General features: G+C 36.4%; 1 protein-coding gene across 1 annotated transcript in view; it reads left to right on the top strand.

The window, feature by feature from the left end:
• LOC150083652 (aryl hydrocarbon receptor protein 1-like) overlaps nucleotides 1–25,431 on the top strand; it is a 282,715-nt gene that overhangs the window by 170,033 nt on the left and 87,251 nt on the right. Inside the window, exons 4-6 of the mRNA XM_090378555.1 lie at nucleotides 7,253–7,388; nucleotides 12,041–12,114; nucleotides 18,595–18,782. Coding sequence (XP_090234681.1) covers nucleotides 7,253–7,388; nucleotides 12,041–12,114; nucleotides 18,595–18,782 — 398 coding nt within the window. The remainder of the gene's footprint in view (nucleotides 1–7,252; nucleotides 7,389–12,040; nucleotides 12,115–18,594; nucleotides 18,783–25,431) is intronic.

Raw genomic sequence — 25,431 nt, 5'->3', positions numbered from 1 at the left:
TGGAGAATATATTTTCCTTTGGTCTGGTGTCGACCGACATGTCAGAGCTAAGGCAGAGGTGGCTGTTCTTATTCACAAGAATCGCAGAAAGTTTATTGAAAAATGGAGCTTTCTTGATGAACGAATCATTACACTTGAAATAAAAATAATGGAAGAGAATACCTAATAACGAGTCTCCTACAGATATTAAATAAAATTTCTGGGAAAACCTGACAGAATAATAGAAGCAATTCCACGTTGCAGAGAGAGAGTTATAATGGGGGATTTGACTCCAGAGTGGGACAAGCTGCGGACAATGAAGTGGTGGGAAGGCATGGAGAAAATGTAAAGAATGATAACAGAGAGAGATTGATAGAACTTTTTTCTCTCAATATAAGCTGAGGATTAGTAACACCTTCTTCCAACATAGAGATATACACTGTGCTGCCACTTTATTAGGTACACCTACCTAGTAGCGTGTTGAGCCTCCTTTAGTCTTCAAAACAGCCTGAATTCGTCTAGGCATGGATTGAACAAGATGCTGAAAACGTTGTGCAGGAATGGGGTACCATGAAGACATGAGTGTGTCACGCAGTTCCTTGAGATTCGACGGAGGTGTAGGCCTGCAGCGAACAGCCCTTTCCAGCTCATCCCAAAGATGTTCAATAGGATTGAGATCCACGGACTGGGCGGGCCACTGCAGCAAAGAAAAGCCATTGCCATGTTCCTGGAACCATTCTATAGTGATTCGGGCTTTGTGCACCGGCGCATTATCCTGCTGGAAGTAACTATCTGACTGAGGATAAACTGTCAACATGAACGGATGCACTTGGTCAGCAACGATGTTTAGGTACGATGTGACATTCAGACGTGAATCTATGGATATCAATGGACCCAAAGTGTGCCAAGAAAACATTCCCCGCACCATAATACTGCCCCCCGCCACCTTGCACAGTAGTCGTCAGACATGACGGGTGCATGGATTCAAGTTGTTTTCGCCAAATTCTGAGCCTTCCATCAACATGATGCTCCAGGAACTTCGACTCGTCCGACCAAGCAACTGTTTTCCTCGATAGTCCAGTGCTCGTGTTGCTGTGCCCACAGGAGGCGTGCTCTCTTGTTCTTCATTGATAACAAAGGTACGCGATGTGGCCGTCGGCTGTTGTAGCCCATTCGCGACAAAGTGCGACTAGTGGTCCATTGCGATATTTTTTCTGTGCACCAAGGTTGTATTCTGACGTGATGTGCGACATTGTGGCTCGTCTGTTTGCTTGCACAATTCTAGCCATCCTCCTCTGACCTCTCATCAACAAGCGATTTTCTTCCACAGGAGTGCCGTTCAGAGGATGTTTTCTGTTCATTGCACCATTCTCGATACACCCTTGAAACTGTGGTGCGTGAAAGATTCAGGAGAACTGCCGTTTCAGAGATGCTTTGTCCAGCACGTCTTGCACCTACTACCATGCCACGTTCGAAGTCCGTTAGATCACTCCTTTTCCCCATTCTTGCTACGGTTTGTACGCTTAACTGATACCAGAAAGGTTGTTCTGCTGCATTTATATCCATAACTGTGGTAATGTGACTTTCAATGTTGTGGGACAAACCATTTGTGTGCACAGCAGGGGTGTACCTAATAAAGTGGCAGCACAGTGTAAGTTCACATGGTTCCAAGTAACAAAGGAACTAAAATCAGTAATTGATTATGTGATCGCTAAAGAACGATGCACAACTTTTGCCTGTGATGTTAAGGCCCAGAGAGGAGCAAATTGTGGTTCTGGTCACTTTTTAGTGAAGACTATGTTTTCGTTCCCGTAGGTGTGACAAAAAAGGAAGGAGAAAAGGAAGAAAGACTTTGAGAAATGAATAACTTGACACTGAAAGATACAAATGCTCACTAAAAGATGAGAGCACTGGCGATTTGTATCAACGAAGATTAGACCAAGAATTAGATGAAACCTACGGGGAAAGTGCAAAAGGCATATATGAATACCTAAAGGAAACAGTGAAGAAAATTTCTGGAGAGGCAATAGGAAAATCTCAAGAGATGAAACAAAATGATTGGCTGAACATGGAAATTAAGGAATTAATAAATGAAAAAAAAGGAAGCATACCAAAGATGGCTGAGCTTAAAAAGTGAAGTTCATAGAAAAAAAATATATATAAAGAAAAAAAATAAGAAAGTGAAAGCAGAAGTCATCAAGACGAAGAATGAGTCCTGGGATAGAGCATGTGCCGAGGTGAACAGCAAACCGGGATGTACAAGATCTGCAGAGGCATGGAGATTATTGAAGAGTTTAAGGAAACCTCATAAGCAAAATGCTAGACTGGAAAGTATAGATCTGGATGAATGGATCAATTATTATGAACAGCTATTGAATGAAAGAAGAGAGGAATTTAGAGAAACTGAAACATGCACAGTTGTCATGAAAAGAGGATTGAATATCGAAATTAAGGAAGTGGAACTGTAAATAAAAATGTCCAGGTGGCATTAACATGGAGCTGCTTAAATATGGATGTCAAAAAGTTATAAATCTACTAACTCGACTGTTCAACAAACTATGTGATGCGAAATACCAGATGAGATGCAATTGGATACATTACATCAATTTTTAAGAAAGGTGACAGAAGAGGCTCCAACTACAGAGGAATTTGCGTTTATGAGCTCTATTGCTAAACTATTTGGGAAAGTGATAAAATCAAAACTGGAACAGGAGATTGTAATTTCTAAGGAACAGTGTGGCTTTTCGACTGGACGCTCATGTATAGACCATTTATTCACTGTTAAACAAATTCCTGAAAAATGTCAGACTACAAACCACGATGTAGGTATGCTGTTCATAGACTTAGAGAAAGCGTATGACAAAGTGCCAAGAAATCTTCTGTGGAAGGCTATGAAAAAAATATCAATAAGCCAGTCATTAACTGATATAATTAGAAGAATCTATAAGAACAATACATACTGTATTAAAATTGGTTCAGAATTATCAAGAAAATTTAAGACTTCAAAAGGACTACGTCAAGGATGCCATTTGTCACCTACTTTGTTTAAACTATACCTAGAAGATGTTCTAAGACCGTGGTCTCAGAAGTGCAGTTCAATGAGTATTCACCTTGGTCAAAATAAGTACCTTTACAATCTATTGTTTGCAGACGACCAAGTTGTGGTAGCATTGGACGACGATGATGCAAATTACATGGGCAGAAAGTGACTAGAAAAATATAAAACATGGGGACTGACAGTTAAAAAAATTTAATAAGACAGAGTATATGAATCGAAGTGAGAATGTTCTGGATTTAGATGGAATACAGGTGAAAACTGTACAACAATTTAAATACTTGGGTGCAGTTATTTAGGTTGACGGATCATTTGCGCAGGAAATTGAGAGAAGACTGGGTGAAGGTAGAAATCGGTCATAGGAATGCTCAATTCTGTGCTATGGAATAAAAATATTATTAACAAAACTAAACATCAAATATATAATGCAATATTACAAAGTGTTTTATTACATGGATGTGAGACTTGAGCCTTAAATGAAAGACAAAAAATATTGGTTGTTGAGATGGATTTCTGACGAAGATCGGCAAGAACGTCTAGGACTGAAAAGGTTAGAAATGACGTGATAAGGAAAACAATGAACATCCAAAAAATCATCATTGATAAAATAGAGAAGAAAAGATTGAAGTGGTTTGGCCATGTGAAGAGAATGGAGGACGACAGATTGCCTAGAGGAACCATGGAATGGATGTCATGGAGAAGGAAAAAGAGAGGAAGACCAAGAAGGACGTAGTGTGAAAGCAGCTATGAATAGAAGAGGACTGGTGGACTGAGATTCGGAAGATAGAAGAAAATGGAAAAAAAGAATAAAGGAATGACTTTTCGATGTTAGGTTGAGGACAACCGTTGTAATAACGTAATAAATCCTAAGATGAAGAAGATTATTATTATTAATTTGTTGTGCTACAACACGTTGACAAGGAATTTTAATTTCCTTAACAAGATTTGTTATGTACACAGAATTCTGATAACTAAAAATTGTATCGTGTTCAATTATTATGCTACGCAAAAGTCTTATCCTCCTGTATCACGATGGTATAATTTTTTTGTTAAAATGTGAACTTCTTCTCCCCTTGGGGAAGAGAAAAAAGGAAAGTGAAATAAAAGTGTTAGAACAATGATATAAAAGAATAACTTACTGATAAGGAATTTGAAGTTCTTTAATAAGTCTCCCTGTGTATCTGTTGAAAGTAAAAATAAAGTTTGTATTATTATTATTATTAGTAGTAGTAGTAGTATTTAAGAGAACACAATAATATTCGTATAATATTTGAACGTTCAGTTTTCAAAAATTTAGCAAACTACACTTGACTTCAGGTTATTTACGCAATATTAAATGGTTTATTTTAAATATCGAAAGACAACAACAATCCATACACATATTATACATCCATATATAATAAATATGCATATATTTTTGTACAAACATGAACTAAAGAGTAATGGATAAAACTGCATGAAGGATATTTTAACCACTGACCTGACAGTTAAACAATTTATTTAAAAATAAAATACATAGGCATTAAAATAACTATAAAAGAAATAAAACTATTATGAGCATCAAAGATATACTGTTGCAGAGCATTATTGGGTTGAGCAGCACTGTAATCTTAATCCCCGGATGAGCATTGAAATATTGGATGTGGCTCATAATGCACGCCACCTCTTATGGTTAGAGGCCCTTCCATATAACTGTTGCGGGTCCCATTATTAATCGTAATTCTGGGGTCCGCATGCATCCTATTATGGAGGCCGTTATTTTACATAGTGATGAGAGATGGCAGGTAAATAATCGAGCAGGTGGGTCGTCGTGTACTGCATTCAGAGTCTGGCTGATGAATGTTAAATTACATCAGCCCGCTTCTTCCTCTTCCTTCTCCCTTCCCTCTTTCTTTTCTTTCATCCACCAGACTCGATGCGCATAGTGTTGTATATCCGGTATAGCTTCAGGGGTATAAGAAAGGCTGCTGTCGTTGCTTCTGTATAAGTTGAAAAAAAGAAGTACCTACGCCTCGAAAGCTCCTTGTTTATTTTATCCTTATTTGCTATTTCGCGTATATTATATTCTTATCGCTTTTAATTGCTATACTGCGCATTTTATTTCTTTTATTCGATTCTATTTACTTTTAATATCTTTTATGCTCGTAATAGTTTTATTTCTTTTATAGTTATTTTAATGCCTAGGTATTTTATTTTTAAATAAACTATTTAATAGTCAGGTCAGTGGTTACAATATTCTTATCAATATGAGTATACCTGATGCCCGAAGTCTCTTCTATTATATTGCATGAAGGATAATAATTTAATGCGAAATTTGAGCTTGTTTGGATGAAATCAATTTTCAAGCCTTGGTTTTGAACTTCTGAGGACCGCAATTAAATTTTAATTTCCTATAAATAGAATATTTCTTAATTTTGACTAAATAAATAAATTATTATGTGAACGGCTCAGGTAGACTCATATTCGAATTGTGCATGTAGAAGAATGTGTGTTCACGGGCCGCTTTGCATGTTGTGCGAGCTGAAAAACGCGGAATAACTCACTGGGGGAAAATCCTACTCCCTCCGCCCGAGATGGGCTAACTATAGCCTCAATTAAAGAGGACTTTGAAAATTCAGCAAGATGCTGACAGGAATGGAACCCAAACCTCACAAGAACGAGTGACAAGGGGGCTAAACCACTACACTGTTACGGAGCACGATGTAAAACTAAAAACATAACTTCAATTTTAATCGCGTTGGCATACTGGATCCAGATTGAAAAACACAGGTTTGGTCTAGGCGAAGAGCGAAACTAATGCATTTTATCATAAATGTAAAAAACAGTAAAACGGAAGTGCTTTGAAGGGATAAAACAGTTAAATTTGTTTCCACGCTATCAAGTGTTATTCGATTGTTTTTATATTAATACCATTGTGTCATATTCAATTACTAAATCTCAGCACCAGCCAATAAGTACAGTAAACGTTGAAGAAAGCATTTGAGAAAATTCGAAAAAAAAAAAAAAGATGATAATAAATTAGTGTACATAGCTGCAAGTAGCAAGTAAAGAATCCTTCTCTAACTCAAATAAATAGACATTCGTTTTAATGGATTTTCGTTACAGTCAGGTTAATGGTTAACAAGTACCAATATGCTGCAGAAAGAAAGAAAGAAAGTAAAGACTGCGAATATACATTGTATATTTTCTTCTTATCTTCAAGTATCATATTTCTATTTCTTCACAAATTAACGCAGTAGCGTATGTAACATCAGGGGCCTAAGAGGATATACTTTTTGGCGCCAAGTGGAACAAAAACACACCATTACAGAGCAATTTTCAAGGCCCTAAACTACCACTCACTCACTCTGCTTACGACTTAATTTCACCACTGAATTAACGACTACTCCTTTGCGCAACGTTCATACGCAAGTGGTATGTATTACTTGCGTATGCTCCAGCCGGTTGCTCCAGCTTTAATCAGCTGCTGTTGCCGCACTTTAGGAAAGTTGTTGAGCCATAAACAACAATGGACAGGTCAGTTCCAGTGACGAAGACGGAGAGAGAATAAGCTACTATTTCACTTCAAGCAGAACTAATACAAGTTCTGAAGTAATTAATTAAAGAGTATTATAATGTCAGAAATTAATCAGTCAAAGACCTAATTGCATACACAGCCAACAAATGGAGTGCTACGTCCACCACAGCTGTACGGGGGGGGGGGGGGACGGAGACACATTCATTTCATGTCTTTCATTTTTCGAAGATTCATGCATTTAAAATTACAATAATACTGCAGTTTAAAGCACGCGCTACAGCGAAACGCTTCAAAAGTTTGCTTATCGTGCATAATTGAATTTTATGCATTTAGAAAATAAATAAAAATGGAAAATTTACTACAAAATTCTTACTGAACGAAGGCGTGTCATTTGGCAAGACTGGAGGCTAGTACAGCCAAGTATGGTCTGATGATGGGTTCCAGAAACGTTACCTAATTGTATATTACAATTTAGTCGATAAGACTAAATAAACTAATGTAAAAAAAAAATAAAAGAAAAAGAAAAAAAAACACGTGGTATGAGTGGATATTCAGAGAGAAAATTTTCATTTAAAATCACCGGTAACGTCACTTCCAAATTACATATATGCATTTATTATACTGTATTTAAATATTTTATACGATAATTATTTTCCTTGCTTCATTAATTTATACTGTAACCATATTTTCCATATATGAAGTCCGATATCTGCCATCAAAGCGTTTACGAATTAGTTCATTCAGAAGATAGAGAAGAATTACAACGCCACCTGATGTGGAATTCGCACCTTCCAGCCGATCGGACCGGTCTCACTCTTCAAGAAGCTTTATTAACAGGTAAGAAATTTAGAAAACAATTAAAAGAAGAGGAGTTTGTTTTTACCCGCTTACTTGTTATTAGTAATATCAGATCTTGTTAACAGAAAGAAAATTTAATCAATTTATTACAATTTAAACGTTCAAAAAGTAACGGCAATTTTTAATATTTGAATTTTATGGTCATTAAAACAATTTATTTAATTGATTTATCAAAATCAATGATAAGCAAATAATTGGTAACAAAGTTTTGTAGTCAATTTTAAAATTATCTACACGCGTTGCAAGTACAAATATATAAAATTGCGCATTCATTGCAAAAGTTTAGAAAGATTGCATCTCCTCACAAGGTGGCGCCAGGATAGAGAACTGCTCAGTAATTCGCTTTTTAAGGAGTAAACTTTTAGTAATCTCCAAAAGAATAGAAGGTAAATAGTGGAACATGTAATTGTATTGCTGAAATAAAAGTGTTAAAATAAATACGAATGCTTACCACAAAATATACTCTAAGCGAATGACGACAATATAGTTACATGTGGCATGCTAAACTATCGACACCACTGAAAAACCTGGATTAGAAATCTTAAAAAGCATTTGAAATGTAATTTATTTCAAAACAATAACAAAATAACGGAAGTGGTACTGTTTTTACAGCTACTTTGATCACAATGCGCCGGTTCATATGCCATTATAGTGTGATCTTTTTAGGCGCGTTTTCAAAGATATAAATTGTCTATTTTGTTGTCACCACCAGGGAATGATGAAATTTTATATTAAGCACTTTCAGAGAAATTGTCAAGCCATCCCAAGTTGCTTTCAAACTGACAAATAGAAATTAGCATTTTTTTTTTTTTCACCATTATTAAGTGCAATTCCGATTCCAGAGTCCTATAGTTTCGTAAGCCAAGGCAGATTACAAGACTCTGGCAAAGAATGAGAAGAAAAGTAGCAAAGACTTCTTTACTCATGTAAACACTAAAAGGAAGGGAAGAATCACATTGGCTCACTTGATATAAATAGTTCAACTGTTGATGATCCTGCTCAGGTTGCTGACAAACTGAATAAGTATTTTGGATGTACAGTCACATATGAGGAATTCTTTAGGGAAGTGGATGCCGAAAGCTTACACCACTCTGTATAGTTTTCGATGTTTGTAAAATAATAGCTGTTTTTAACTCAGATTTTTAAGCTGATTTCAAAAATGTTACTTAGTTTTTTATATTTCATGCTGTTCTTTTAACAATAACTTAAGTTGTTGAGTTGCATTATTGAATATATTAAGTTAGCCGTAAATGCTCGGAATTTGTAAACTAAATCTTCACATGTTAGCAACATTACCTTTATCAGTGTGAGCTCAGTTTATTTTTCAGGTTATTGTGTCAAACTTGTGCTGAAAAGTGAGTAAAATGTCTTCTCGAAAGCGTTTGAACAATCGAACTTATTTTGTTATATTTGTGGAAGTTATGTAGTCCTCAAGCAAAAACAAGATTCCATGCCCTCCACTTATATTGGAAAATGTAGCAGCACAGAGTGCTGCAAGTAAAGCTTTTGAAGATGAAACTGAAGTTTACACGCCCTCAACTTTTTTTTACAGCATGAACTGAATTATCTGGTAAGAGATTTAAATTTACCAAGGAAGCTGCAGAACTCCTTGGTTCTAGATTTAAGTCAAAAAATCTTCTAGCATATGGGACATTTCTCTCATGGTACAGACAGAGAGAACGTGTACTAGTTCCCTACTTTTCTGAGGACGATTCTATGGTTTTTTGCAATAATATAAATGACTTAATGAACTATTTACGAATTTGTTACAATCCTACACAGTGGAGACTATTTGACTCATCAAAGAGGAGCCTGAAAGGTGTGTTGCGCCACAATGGAAATAAATATGGGTCAATTCCAGTAGCTCACTCTATGCATTTGAAAAAAAGCATACGAGAACTTGAAGAAGTTGTTGGCATATATTAAGTAAGAAGCAAGTTAGATTTGAACAAACTTGAGGTATTCCAAATGCGATGCCTGCGGCAGATCTTGGGCATCTCTCTTCGCGACCGCATCACTAATGATACCATCCGCGCCAGATGCCAACAGCAACCAACCATTGCCGACCAAATCCAGAAGCGAAGGCTCAGATGGTTTGGCCACGTATGTAGAATGGGCACGAACAGAATACCATCCACACTCCTTTGGAGACAACGACCCACCCAATGGAGCATCCAACGGACCGCGCCTAGGAAAACGTGGGCCAAGCAAGTGGAAGATGACTTGAAGAGCCGACGTCTCGACCTTAACCAGGCCAGGACTGAAGCCATGGATCGTAAGGTATGGAAGAACATCACAGAGCAAGTCCGAAACCCTGCGGCACCTACAGCAGCATACTGGTTGCGTGGCCAACCGCCTCCCCCAGCTGCCAGCTAAGGACCAAAGAAGAAGAAGAAGTAAGAAGAACAAGGTCTGTGCTGACTTTAAAGTGATAGGCATGTTACTTGAACATCTAGGTACACAAAACATGCCTTGCTTCCTACGTGAGTGGGACAGTCAGGCAAGGAGTAAGCACTGGGATGTCAAGGTCTGGCCAAAAAGGGGCAGTTTGTTGCCTGGATCAGGGAACATAGTTCATAAATCGCTGGTGAACCCCAAACTGTCCTTTTTCCACCCTTGCACATCAAGCTAGGTTTGATTAAAGCTTTACCTCAGGAAGATTCCTGCTCCAACTACCTGTGTACGAAATTCCCATCGATCACCGAAGAGAAGCTAAAACAAGGTATTTTTATTGTACCTCAAAAGTCCAAACTGATGAGGGACTGAGATTTTGAGGGAACTATGAATAAAAGAGAAAAACAGGCATGGATTAGCTTCAGGTCTGTTGTTGAGAACTTTTTAGGGAATTTCTTGTTGCAGACTACAAGAATATAGTTGAAAATGTGTTGGCAGACTTCAAGAAGTTGGCTGCAACATGAGTGTCAAAGTACATTTTTTACACTCCCACATCGACTAATTCCCAGAAAATCTAGAAAGTGTTAGTGAAGAACAGGGTGAGATGTTTCACAGGATATTAAAAACATGGTGATGGAGTAGTAAAGGAGATGCAATGCCAACTGATGTCTGACTATTGATGAAAGAAAAGAAAATTTGACCCATCGTAGATCGGTTTTTAAAATGAGAGGTGATGTTCAGAGTGGTGACAGTGATGTTTTTAAAATGAGAGGTGATGTGAAAATTAATAAAAATCTGTGAAAAATCAAATATCCTTTCGTGATTTTTGAAGAAACCTGACGTGATGGAAACAAACTGGTCATTTTTGAAATCAGCATTAGAATATGATTCAGAAACACCCTTTTCTGAGAAAATAGAGAATTTTTTTCAAAATGCACAGTAGTGTTATCAAACAGGGAGCAGCATTATTTTGTGATAACTGAGAGGAAAGTGGTAGAGAAATTGTTGAAGTTAAACATAAAAAAGGCACCTGTGATGGATGGAAAGCAAACCCTTAGCCATAATTATGAGAGCATATTTGGATTCAGGGGAGGTTCCTGTGGACTGGACATGTGCGAACCTATCCCCCATTTACAAATCAAAGTTTGACATGATTAATTACAGACCTGTTAGCTGCGCTTCTGTTCCAAGTAAAATAATGGAATCATTTGTTAAAGAAGTAATGCAAGAGCATTTATACACAAGTGCAGTTATACTTCAGTCACAGCGTGTGTTTGTTAAGTTGGAGATCTTGTCTGACCAATCTGATTGAATATTATCATGAAGTGACAAACGAACTAGTTGCAAAAAAAATTTTTGATATCATATACGAAGATTTCGATTTCGGGGAAGCTTTTGATACTATTACACATAAAGATTTCTGTACAAATTGGAGACGTGTAGCATTAACGGGAAAGTTACTGCTATGGATAAAGGGATATTTGAATGGGAGAAGACACACAGTGGTTATCAATGGACACTGCTCTTCATGGACTAATCTTATTAGTGGAGTTAAGCAAGGTTCGGTGCTGGCCCCATTGTTCTGTTCTGTATTAATAATATTGTTGAGGGTATATCAGGTTTAATGTCTAGGTTTGCAGTGATACAAAGGTTGGCAGGGTGATTAATGACTGTAATGACCTTATGCTACTGCAAAAAGGTCTATAAAAAGTAGGCAGATGGGCTGAGAAATGGCATTTGAAGTTTATCATTGAAAAATGCAAGGTACAGCCTATGGATAGGACTAATCTCAGAGTAACGTGTCAGCTGTGTGGTACTGCAATGAGGGTAGTGAAAAATGAAAAGGACCCGGGGGAAATTCCAGCCCCCTCCAAATTTATTCCAAAGCATTGCACTGCGCAGGTAAATTTTTGAAGAAAAATAAGCGTCGTCACAAAATGCATATGCATTCAAAAGATGCAGTGCTGGGTGAGAAAAAAAAAGACAATTTACTGCTTAAATATTTTTTACATTCGCAAGTTTACTGAAAAATGCTTAGTGATGTGCTACTCCTTCAACTAGATGCAAATAGGTTAAAATCGAATATTATTCGACTAAAATTTTTAGCAGAACAACTGGCATTTTGGAAAATGTTATCTGGAACTTGAGCATGTTCCTTAAATATCTTTTGAAATTTTCGCTGCATTCATTCTTATACTCTATGCATCTTACAACATTATTTTATTTATCCTTAATAGAAAATTCCCAGTTTCTAGAGAGGAACTTCACAGTCAGATTCCGGTGCCTTTTAGACAATACCTCTGGGTTTCTGGTAAGTGCTATAATAAAATTTTAAATGTTCAGCAAATTGATTTATTCTGCAATTATATAAAAAAGCATTTCCTTTTTTTTTTTTTTTGAATTCATATTTTAATTTGGTTTAAAGCACAGGCAGCTGTTTTACGAGAACTATAACATAATGCTCCTTGCATCATTTTCCATTACTAATATTAACACTAATAAACGAAGAAGTCTTAAGTTTCAGTTGGCTTTCTTTAACATTCCTTGAAGAAGAAAAAAAAAATAAAATTACTTGTTCTTTAAAAGGTACTGCAAAAAAGAAATATGGAAAAAAATCAGGTTGTGCTTTTCTATCTCAAACCAAAGTTGGGACCACAAGCACATCAGGTTAATTATCATTTTTTTCATTAATCAAGAGAGAAATAACAGAAATCGGAGAAAATAAATACTCCATTGAAAATGTAGGAAACAATGGACATCTTTTACACCAGTTCTCGCGAATAGCATTTTGGTTGGTGAGGCTGCTGTCTCATAGTGTGAGAAAAAGGGTTTGAGAAATACTGTCGGTAAAGAAGAAGAAGCTTTTCACGCTATAGCCGATTTAGTCCGTCTGCTGTGAGGATTGCATGGTTTTCTCGAGAAACCTTAGGGTTTCATTCCGAAAAAAAAAACAAATTAACCAGAGAAGATACACAATTCACAAACATTATACACGCCTGGTGGCCTTGGTTGCCTCACCACAATTTTTAAAAAATCCGGTTCTTCACAACAAGTGAAAACTAAATTGCGGTGAATACACGAATAAGCAAAAAAAGGTATAGTTAGCTGATAATAGAAAAAGGAACTAAAAATAAAAATTACCAAACCAGTATAAGGACAAATTAGAAAATATGTTATGACTTATAACATATATTCCTGCCGTCTTTTTAAGACTAAATTTGGTAGGGTGCGTTTGTGCTCCTATGTATTTAAAAATAAAATTAAATAAAATAAGAAAGACAAAGCAAAGCAACATTCGCCTCCAGCAGCGCGAACGTAAGGATCCCGCTCAAGGAACGCACGCCCATACCCGCCAAAAATGAGTACCACTCTTTTCTAAATGGATGAAAAATGGAAAGAACTGAGAACCCCACAAGCACTACCTCTTCAAGATGAATTCAATGCTTGTGAACTGCAAAAACGATCCTTTTTCTAATTCTTACTACGTAGTGTATCTTCCTTATTTTATTTCGTTTTATTTTTAGGTTGGCTTGGTGCATAGCAGCAGAATCGCCCCTTACTTATTGTAAGAAAGACAGCAGGAATTTGCCTTATTTGTAATGTGAATTAGTATTTCCTTTTTTCATAAGCCTTAGTAATATTACTACATCAGTCCCTATAGTATTTTTATTTTATTTTATATTACCAAAGTACTGGTAACATAAAATAAGATAGAGAAATGACAGTAACAGTTTTCATATTTTAATATCTGCTCCTTTTAACTGTATTACAGTCCAAAACAATGCGTATGGGCAGCGATTATATCCACAGTGCTACTCCCTTCGAGAGTTGTGAAATGTTTTTTTTAAACTATTTTTTAAACTATATTTTTAAACTATATCGCTATTTCATCATTGTAAACTAGCATATTTTGTTTCAATAATGGTAAAGAGGAACCGATTTTAATTGGGCAAGTGACGTTGGCTTCCATGGATGAGACCCTGCATCGCATATCATTCCAATTCGTCTTATATTTGGCTCAGATCGGCATTCTATGCAGGACAGTCCAAGTGTCCAGTAAATTTTTACCTAAGCCAAACCATCACACATACACTATTTGAGGGTGGGGTAGGGGAGGGGGAGAGAAAGAGAGCATAAAGACTCGTTGTGGTGTGTCATTTTAAAGATTTGCTTGACTAAAAGTGTGGCATATCATTTCCTAATAATCCTTCTGACTGCTAGTCTGTTAGTTTATCATTGTGTTTTGGTCGTCTGGAAGTTCTGGACAGTTGTATTTATAACCCAGTATTTTCTTAGGTTATACTAAGTAGTATATGCCTAAATCTAGTTGTCTGTCATTTTTCCCCCTTGTTTCAAGAGGGCTAAGAATATCAGAAATAACTGCTTGTGGCTGAGCTGAGAATAGCAGTATACAAGAGTATATATGTATACAAGTATCCATAAGTTCTTGAGCGACATTTTTTTTTTTTTTTTTTTTTTTGTAATTGAGTTAGCATCATGAAGTTTCATATATTGCTAGTATACATATTAGGACATAAACAAGCTAAACTAAAAGTTTCTGGCTATTACAGATCTGAAGTTACAAACAGTCAAGCTGTTATCAGTTTCCGCCAACGGCTGGCGATAGAGTTCCTTTTCAAGTCAGGGGAAAACTCGGTTGTCCGGATTCGTGAAAAATTAACAAAAATATATCAACAAGACACTGCTTATAAGACTTAATCTTAGTCTGGTCTAGGAATGTTCCAAACAATGTTAATAACTGGACATGGGTTAAAGAAAAGACTGGTAGAGCTTGGTGTAGAAGAAAATCCAATGTGTATTTGTGGGATGGTAGAGGATACAGAGCATATTTTACGACAGTGTATAAGATATGATATACCAAGGAATATGTTAATTAGGCAGATTGGCTCCGACTCATACACCTGGATTGACTTGTTTAAGAATAGAGAATGGAATGAAGCTTTTGCTGAGTTCGCTAGAGAAGTAAACAGGATTAGACAATTGTAAATGTTTGTATATATGTAAATAGTGTTTTTATGGAGTTGAGATTTAGTTGGAATTGGAATTTATTGATCTTATAGTTTATAGTTGTATAAAAAGGAAATGTTAGGAAAAAAAAGTATAAAATACAAAAATATATTGATTAATTTTATTGTTTAGGGTTTATAGTTGATTTTAGAATTGAATATTGATTTTAGAGTTTATAGTTGTATAAAAGAAAATGTTGTAAAAAGTATAAAATACAAAAATATATTGATGAATTTTAAATGTTTAGAGTTTTAATTTGGCTGGAACAAGAATCACAATTTACAGAAGCTTGCCTTTGAAGTTTAAAGTTTAATTGAGCTCTAGATAGTCGATATCGGTCTCTTCGGGGCAGGGGCGGTAACATATCCTCAATGTTTGATTTATCATACGGAGGATATGATTAAGGATCAAAAGATTAAATTTGATAGGATAGAGGAATAAAGCGCGGATGAGCTTATTGCTCAGGAAGCGCAGGTACAAGTAGGTGTTAGGACAATGATGATGATGCTCATAAGACTGACCACTGATAATACATTACGGGTAAGCAACGTTCGTAGAAGGAGTGCATGTTTTAAAGGAGAGGCCACTGGAATTTGTCATCAGCCAAGAAGCGGAAGACCAAAGTCATACATTGAAGAAAACACAAGGATTTATGAAATCATTCAAAAAGACAGGAAAATCACCATATATGCACTGATGTAAGCATTCAAAGAGAAGCGTATTAATCATTTTAGACACAAATTTTTGCAGCATATTTTCCTACAAATGGGTAGTGCAAGTAGGTACCCAAGCTGATAGCTAGAGAAATAAAATTCTCCGATCTGCCAAGACTTGTTGCAGGAGTGCAATAACTTTCAAGGAATTTTTTTATAGGCCTGATAACAGGTGATGAGACCATGATCTTCCATTATGACTCTTATTTTAAACGCTAGTCTATAGGACGGCCCATCATCTCCAATTAAGAAGAAAACCTCGAATTGCCAGATCATCATGAAAAATTATGACCACAGTGTTTTGCGACAAACGCCCAATTTTGGTTGATTTTTAGAGAAAGGTTACACTATAAGTAAGGAAAATAAAATATTATATTAGGGTCACCTGGAGATTTACTTTCAACTACCCATGTATATTGTGTCTGTAAACTGCATGTGTTATCTGGTCGATTTGTCTGCTTTTCTGGACGAAAAACCTTCTGGGGGAAAACCTTGCTATCTACGCCTGAGACCGACTAACTCAGCCACGGAATTAAAAAAACCCATTAAACTTCCTCGCGTCATCGACAGGATTCGCACCCGGGCCTTTTTCACCCGGTGTGGGGAGGACAGTGACGATGCCATTGTGCTACCCGCGCAGACCAAATTACTGATGCAAAAAAAAAAACAAACCAAACTATTATTTTTAGGCCACCCGAATAATTAAATTCATCTGCCGTGCAGTGTGTCTTATGTCTGTTAATTGCGTGTGTTCTATGGTCGATTTGTCTGTTTTGCTGGATGAAAAACCCCAGTTTCTGGGGGGGAAACCTTGCTATCTACGCCTGAGACCGACTAACTCAGCCACGGAATGAAAAAAGCCCATTAAAGTTCCTCGCGTCATCGACAGGATTCGAACCCGGGGCTTTTCCACCCTGTGTGGGGAGGACGGTGACGATACCATCGTGTTACCCGCGTAGACAAATTAATTACTGATGCAAGAATTTAAGACCTCGTGGGTGGTAGAATCGCCGTCCTCCTCACACCGGGCTGAAAAGACCTGGGTTCGAGTCCCGCCGATAAAGAGAGGAATTTTTAATGGGCCTCTTTCACAACGTGGCTGAGTTAGTCGGTCTCTGGCAAGGGTAGCATGGTTTTTCTCCCGGGAACTCGGGTTTTTCGTACAGCAAACAGGAAATAGACCTCAGAACACACGCAATATACAGACGGCATATACGGAGCAATATGACCTTTGTCGTTAATGATCCTAAAACCCAATAATAACAACAACAGCAAGAATTTAACTAATGAAATTGCAACAGCAAAGTCTGCGCAAAAGAAATTAAAACTATGAAGCATCGGTGGTCGTACAGTTGCGTGTATTCTTTGCCTGCTTCGTTGATAAGAACCTAGAGTTCCCAGGGATGGGAAACGTGCGACCCTCGCTGAGACTGACTAACTCGGCCACAGTGTTATAAAAGCCCATAAAAATTCCATTACTCCCACCTTGATGTGATTCGAATCCATATCTGTTCCACTTGGTGTGGAAGGCAAGCGATCGTAACCACTGTGCTCCTCACCTCGAGGGTCCCATCAAGCGCTGTAAAATGAAATGTACTCTTTCATTTGTTTATTGTTGTTCTAAATTGGTACTGTTTTCTTTCACGTGAAAGAAATCACTTGGATATTCATTCCACCTCTGATGGAAGATAGAAAAATACAGTATGGCAGTTCGTTTGTATAGTACCGTATTTTTTTCAACAGCCCCATGCCACACCGCCAGAGCTGTTTGAGAATAGTTCATAGACATTACAAATAATAATAATAAAATAAGAAATCGCCATATTTAACAGCCACATAGACTCGAACCACAGTCAACTCAAACGCGTGTATTACTGTACAGACCAGTACAGTAATAATACACGTACATGTAGAACTATAGGTTTCACTGGACAGTGAAACCTATGGAAAACCTATGGGATGAACTGGAATGCTGAATGAGGGCCATATCAATACGTCCCACATCGGTAGCTTAAGTGGTCACTGTTCTGCAGGAGGAATGGAGGTCTGTACTCGCTGCAGTCTATCGTTCGTTGGTGGAGAGCCTATACGAGAGGGTAGAGAGTGTTCGTGTGCGTGTTATAGAACCAAAGGGGATCACCACACTATTAATGGCAGTGACGTCATGTGAAACCGACGTGTGTCCGGACTTTTGAAAGCTACTATATATTATATATTATACTCTTAAATTTTTGAACAATTAAATCGTCTTCTTTAGTCTATTAAACTAAAACAGAATAAACAACAGACATGCAACAAATGAAACAGCCACTATTATTTTTGAGACTTCGTTTTCCAAGTTGACCAGAATTTCTTCAAAAGACTACTCAGTGAATATCATTATTTAAGAGCCGCATTTGGGTTAGCTACTTTTAATTCGCATTATACGCTATACTGTAGTATAAAATTTCCCAATTTGGACCACAAACGATTGCCACAGCGTGTTACTGTACGGTATGAAGTTTAGACATGAAAAATAATTGGCCTGCATTTTTACGAGATCAAGGCAAAACAGCAACAATCAAGTGTGAAAGATAACAGTATATGACTCAATTTCCTGGTACTTTTTTATTTTGAGAAATTAATCTACCAGAATTGTGGTTGTAATGAGATGGAACCACTTATCACATAGTAAAAATGGCAATGGACATTGCGCGATATCACGACTATGAACAAGTCGTTTCTTTTCAAGAGTTATCCATCAAAATTAATTCAAATTCCTTTAAAGGTGCCTTGAATTTTCAAGAAATGAAGGATTCTGTAAAAATGCTGTTGCTGAACAATAATGCTTTATTGTGGTGTAAAGAGTGTAAGCAATTTGAATTAACCTTGATGAATTAACACATTATTTTGAGTTAAAGCAGCGCTGAGAGTAAGCTGGTATGGTCCGATACGGAGTGCAGGTAAAACATTTGGTGCAAATAGGCGTATTTCAAATTGGTACACAACTTTTTAAAGAAAAATTTTAATATGTATTTTATTATCATCATTTATTTTATTTTTTTTTTCAGAGGTTGGATATTCGAGGCAGGATTAAAATTCTTCATGGCCAGAATCACAAAACGGAGGATCCTCCTTTAGCATTATTTGCCGTGTGCACACCATTTGGTCCACCATCTCTACTCGAAATGCCCCAAAAAGATTCCATGTTCAAAAGTAAACATAAACTCGACCTCTCTCTAGTCTCAATGGATCAAAGGTGAATATATTAGCATTTGTGATGAAAGTGCTATTTTTCGAATCAGATTACACAAACTTTTCCATTTAATTATTCATATTTGTGACATTAATAAAAGAGCACCAATACCGCCCAACAGTTTGCGAATAAGTTTTTATAGATTAATCAAATGAGACAGTGAATGACAATGGAAATGAAGACACCTGAAGCAACTTGGATAACTAACGGTAAAAAAGTAGCATGCAGAAACAGGTACTGCTTTATGGCACTATTTTAATTTTCATTTCTCCCTTTTTTATTTCACTTTTTTCCATTGCAAATAAAACGTCTGAAGGCCTTGAATGGGTTCAGCACGCTGAATTCTGATGGGATCCTTCCACTTGTTCAGATTACGAACTTAAGGGGGCATAAATTCAAATTAAGAAAGGACAGATGTAGAATAGATGTGCGAAAATTTGCCTTTAGCCAGCTGGTGGTTAATTGCTGTAACAAACTTCCATCTGTCGTTGTGGAAGTTGATAGGTTGAATAAATTTAAGGAGGAACTGGACAGGCATTTGGAGGGAATGGTGTGATTTTTTTTTTTTGGCTGATGCTGCATAAGCTCATACATTTGCTTTCTTGCATCACATGCCACTACTACTACTACCACCGGGTACAAAAGTCTAACAAACAAACTACTGTATTCTGTTCGAGTGGATGGGGGGGATATGAATAGTAGAGCGAATACAGTATTTGTAGCTTCTTACCGAAACATCGTAAGCTGACTTTTCGCCACAACTCGTTGAATTATACAGTCAGACTGCCTTTATTATCCCAATAAGTAATTTGTTGATACGTTGCAACCCAATGCTCAAACGTGTGCTACAGCCGAGAAACCAATGATCAACGCGATTTTCTTCTTAGTCATTCGAATAAGTGCAGGTGAGGCACTAGTCCGCTTCTTAAAATATCTCTTACAATAAGAGCATTTATTGACATTAACTGTATCTTAAGAAAAAGGGTATAAGCCTACTTGGATTAAAACACCACTGTTATTCAGTCCGTATGGTGTCGAAATCCTGTTATTTAGTCGGCGCGTTTTTTTTTTTTTTTTTTGTTTTTTTTTACTTCACTTCGTATGTTAACCACTGGCCTGCGTGCCGTGACGGGTCGGTTTCAGCATTAAGTTCTCTGTAACCATCTTTTCTTTTTCTTTTCTTAAGTTGCAAAAAGATTCTCTCTCTCTCTCTCTCAATGAACAATGAATTAATCATCACCTCCATGATTTTACCCTACTGCTGAAAGAACTGATCGGTCTATACTTGCTCCAATCCAATGGACCCTTAGCGTATATTTTGTTTGTCCCAGAGGTTTTACGCCCAATTCCGATTAAAATCCCGTCCAACGTTTACCTTCCAGCAGAGAGAAAAAAAAAAAAAAAAACCACACACACACACACACACACACACACACATATATATATATATATACACACACACAAAGTAATATCCCGTTACAAAGAACTTCTCGAGGATACACGAATGGTTTCGTCGTAACGAAATTTAGTTCCAATGAATATAGCTGAAATAATTTTTTTAATATGAATCATTATTTATATAAATAAATTCTGCTTCACTTTTGTAATATATATAAAGATTATATGAAAAGGGGAAGAAAGGGTAGGAAAAAAAAGAAAAATGTGAAAAAAATTATTTATGGACAAGGGCCAGAAAGCACAGATAGACAGAAAGTACCCAACGACCATAATATATAATATTTAAATAAGTAATAGCTACAGAGAATATAAAATAAAGGTAAAAAAAAATAGAATAACTACATCCATTATGAAATATATAAATAAATAAATACTAGAAACGGAAGATACTATATTGTCGTCTTGACGTGCAATTCTGGTGGTTGCATTTGAGGAAATGCCAGGATTGTGTGATATACGACAATATAATTTTTTATATAAGTATTTATTTATTTCTGGTTTTTTTGTAGTTATTCTATTTTTTTTTTTTTTTTACCTTTCTTTTCTCTGCAGCTATTACATATTTATATATGTTTAAATATCGACTTTAAAATCAATAATAAATAAATAAGTTTCGAAGTAAGTGTACTACAAAAGTAAAATTATTTTGTTCAGAGAGTGTCGCTTTGATAGCATATTTTATTTAAGAAATACAGTACAGTAAATATAACTTTTTGTTACTTTTTACATATTAATAAGTAAATTTTCTTTTTTAATATTTAACTTTTTCTCCACTTTGAAATAATATGAAAATTAAACTTTAAAGTAATCGAAAATATGTGGATACTGCAGGGATAAAAAAAATAAAAAATAATATATAATCGAAAAAAATATTGAACCAACAGTTGAAGAAACGGAGCAAAGTCATATAAATGAAGAATGATATGTAAAGTAAATTTAAACTTAACAGAACTGATTAATGTCAACGAAGAACTGATAAAACATTACATTAGACTGTGATATTAGAGAATCTAGAATATAGAGAATTATGGAGATATAAAAAATATGCACATTAGAAATAAAAGTAGAACACAGGCTAGTTAACACTGAAAGAAAAGGTATGTGTGCCCTGATTATCTATTAACAAAAGATAAGCCTCAAAAATTATAATGAAATAACAAATATTACTAAAATTATTATAACTAATTGTCATATAAGGATACATTGAATGGTGCGTTATCAAGGGCTAGTACCATTTAATGCATCTAAATAATAATCAGCAAATGCCATCTGTTTCAGATTGCTACCTGCCAGTAATAGTATGACCTAATAATATGCTAATATAGGAATAAGTTAGAAAGATATAATAAAAAAGTAATAATTTATCAAAATTTAGGAGCTAGCCCAACAGATAGCAGACTGAAGAAATATACATACAAATTATATACATAAGCTGAGAGGGTAAGAAATAAGCCCAGAGTAAAAAAGGCGACCAACCGGAATATATATATATATATATATACACGCAAGCACGCTTTTTTTTTGCCGTATCCTTTAAAAATTCCCTTTCTTCCTTTTTTTTTCTTTGATTCAAGCGAATGCTTTCATACCGTATTTACAATATTGGCTACATGGTGTCACTCATAATTTTTCAATTTTCTTTCATTGTAAACTAGTACATTTTAAACATAGGTTCGCAAATAATTCGTAGTACTGAATTTTTCATTAAAACGATTCCATTCAAACGATACTCACAGAGCTGTAATAAGAGAAGTCGGCCTGGACTCAGACATTGAGGATAGCCGCATACCACCTTTATAAAAATAAATCGTTATTGTGTGAATAACGTCTGCGACACAAACCTGAAACCACTTCCAGTATAACTTCAAGTTTTTATTCACCAACCAGAAAATATGCGCGCTGCAGTAAATGGCAGCATAATCGCAGAATTGTAATCAAGACTGAATTTACCAACAAAATTCCAACCCCTTGAATTTGTCGCTGATCGACAGCTTCTGTACGAGCTGCAACTTGCATGGTTTTATTCTCAGACAACGCCGAAATAGGTTACGTACTGTTGAACTTGACACGTTAAGCTCACAGCTGACACATCGTATGGATTTCCTGGAAACACCTCCTTAAACCAGATCCACTGCGCTTTCACTGACTTTGCTTGGTCACTACTTCGTCCAAGATAATTGCACAAACAGGTGTCCTTTATGAATTTTCCGTATCACTGCAGAACCGTAGGTCTACTCGGTGGCTTCTTTTTGAACAGTGTTCGGCATAACTTGTTCAACCAAAGTACGCACTGCGCCTTCTCGGAGTTGATAAATTCCGCAAAGTTTAGTTTTGAGATTGGTGAATAAAAACTTGAAAATATCCTCTATCATTTGGAAGTGGATTATATCATGTACCCTAGTCACACACAAAATTTTTTTTTAGTTTTTCGTATATCGGCCAAACTGAAGCATAGTGTCATTTATACACTGACAAAAAAAAATAATAAATAAAATAAATAAATAAATGGGCTTGAAAAGGGATGGGCAAAAATGCTTTTAAAAATTAAAAAAAATTATCGCAATCAAACCTTGTCTATTACTGGTAGATGTTCCTCTGAGCATCTGTCTATACATGTATTTCCCGTATGACAGTGTCCCCTTCCATTTCGGCGTGGTGGCGCGTAATTATCTTATTGCGATGTGCCAAAATGATCAGTTGAACGAAGACTTCGTTTCCCATATCCATGATATCTGTAATTCAATTCGGAATTCACCTGAGATTTTTGAATATGTGCAGTAAAATCAGATCGATGAGTGCAGTATTCTCAAGTTCGAGCAGCGTATATGATTGTTGAACATACTGGAAGAGTAACTGAACAAGTTACTCTTCCACTGGTCTTCAGCGACTGGGTTTCGACACTTGCAAATATTTGCAAGTGTCGTAACATATAATAAGATAAAAGAAAATTTAATTAGTCTAAACATTGAAAGAGTAAAAAAATGGGTCCAAATATGATCATAATTCGTTGTGGAAGATCAAGTTAAAGAGGAAGAATTGATGGATGAATTGCATAGCAAAAATTTAGTGGATATGGGAGAATAGGTAAAAGTAACGTCTGTAAGTAAAAGCAAATAGAAATAATTGATTATTGAGGTGACAGGAGCTGTAAGATTTCTAATTAAGAGAGAGAGAGAGAGAGAAGGTGTATATGATGTGGTGCCCTTACAAGATCAAGGATGTTAACTGGACTTGGTTATGAGATGCTTTGGATGCATGGAATATGGATACTTGGCAAAAATTGTTGACGTAAACAGGCCTGTGACTTCTATGCAGAAAAGAATAAATTCCAAGAAGTATAAATAAAAATAAGGCACTTGTGCCTATTAATTTTAAAGTAGAGAAATAAAGTGTCGACGCAGTGTAATGTACAGAAATTGTCCTGAGTTGAGACGGTTGTAGTCAAAAATAGAACTGAATATGGACAGTGTAAGTAGGAATAAAAGAAGGCGAGTAATGCAATTAAACGCACAAATGATAAAGTTAAGATAAAGTTAATGCAAGAAAAGGATATGGACGTGATTCTGTTACATAAGTCATATGCTTTTAAGGAACGAGCTAGACTGCAGAGGTTCCCAAACTTTCTCAGTTCACGGCGGCCCCTAGGCCAAAAGAAATACCTAACAGTTCCGTTTATTAAGTAAAAAAAATAAAGGTAAAGTGCAGCCATTATCAACCCACTGCAGGATGGAAGCCTCCTCAACAATTCAAGCTGAGGGAAATGGACCATAATCTGCCATGCTGGTCTAGTGCGGGTTGGCAGATCAACCGTATTCAGCAGTCAGGGGCTTGAACCCCGGTCTACTCAAAGAGCGTGTGCTACCGCACTCCCGCTCCTGACTACTCGGCTACGGAGGCCCCTAAGTAGTTAGGTCCAAACAACTTAATAAGTAATGTTGAAACTGTGAACTACCTCGAGCTAGTAGTTCGCGCGGTGTCCGACAGATGTAGAGTATCGCTGTGTTTCTCTCGAAAATTCAAAATATCCCGCGCGCCCCAGTGAGTTTGCTGCGGCGCCCTGAGACGCCGCAGAGCACAGTTTGGGACCCCCTGGGCTAGAGGATATTTGATGGACTTCAGAGCGATTCATCTTAAGGAAGAAACCTGCCAAGTACCTGCAGTAATAAGAAATAGGGATTATGAGCTAATTGTGTTGAGTTCCTTGTTTATATCTCATATTATTTGTATGTAGACTAGTTTACAAGTATAGGAAGAGTTATATTTGTGGCAGTTAGCATGATCCAATACAAGAACATTTGAATGGTGTTTACAAAAATAGTACATGTATACGATGTGAAAGACAGATTTGAAGCAATGGATTCTAATGCATGTTCACCAATGCGGAACAGCAAAGAATGGACAGACAAATGTGAAAACCTTTGTCTCATCTGGTATGTTATAAATCAGAGTGGACAACTAGCAACGTTATATGGCAATGCCCATGAAGAATCGAATGCTGATTTTACTTTGGCAAGCTCCTGAATGTGAGGAACTGATGTTCACACAAGAAGATTAGACTACTTGTGATCACAGAAGTATTACCTTATGAGATAGAGAATATGCAAAATAATAAGTGTCTTGTGATTGAAAGATTTTCGTTGAAGACAGTTATACAGAAAGCATTTGATCAAAAGCTGGATTAAGATCTCCAGTTAGGAGTACATGTTATATAAAGCTATTAACGGTTCTATAAGAATGAAGGGGGAAAAATGATATAGAAAATCAGTTCCTTGATAGTCGAAAGATTTTACATAAAATGAACAAAAATGTCACAGCTGCTATAAGAGAATTTTAACATCAAAGACTAGTAGAATTAGATGAGGAGGTACAGGCTTAAAAGAAATTTATAAAGGAAAAAAGGGAACAATATGTGACAATGATTGCTAACAGCAAACTTTACTTCTTGGAAAATTTTAATTGAAGAGAAAGAAGGTAATACTCCTCAGAATATTATATACAGGGTGTTTCAGTTAAACGTTTCAGAACTTCTAAGAGGGGTAGGGTACATCCTGACAACTCGAAATCATATGGCAATGTGGGGTCGGAAATGCTTTCCTGAAGCGGTGTTGTACACAGAAGCACCATAAAGAAAAGAGACCGTAAGTGAGAAAGCGTTTTAATAATACATGAAAAGAAGCAAAAGGTACATGGATTA

This window comes from Mastigoproctus giganteus, chromosome 7, assembly GCF_048544385.1.
Source record: "Mastigoproctus giganteus isolate SK-2022 chromosome 7, ASM4854438v1, whole genome shotgun sequence".
Lineage (NCBI taxonomy): Eukaryota > Metazoa > Arthropoda > Arachnida > Uropygi > Thelyphonidae > Mastigoproctus > Mastigoproctus giganteus.
This window is presented reverse-complemented; position numbering and strand designations above follow the sequence as displayed.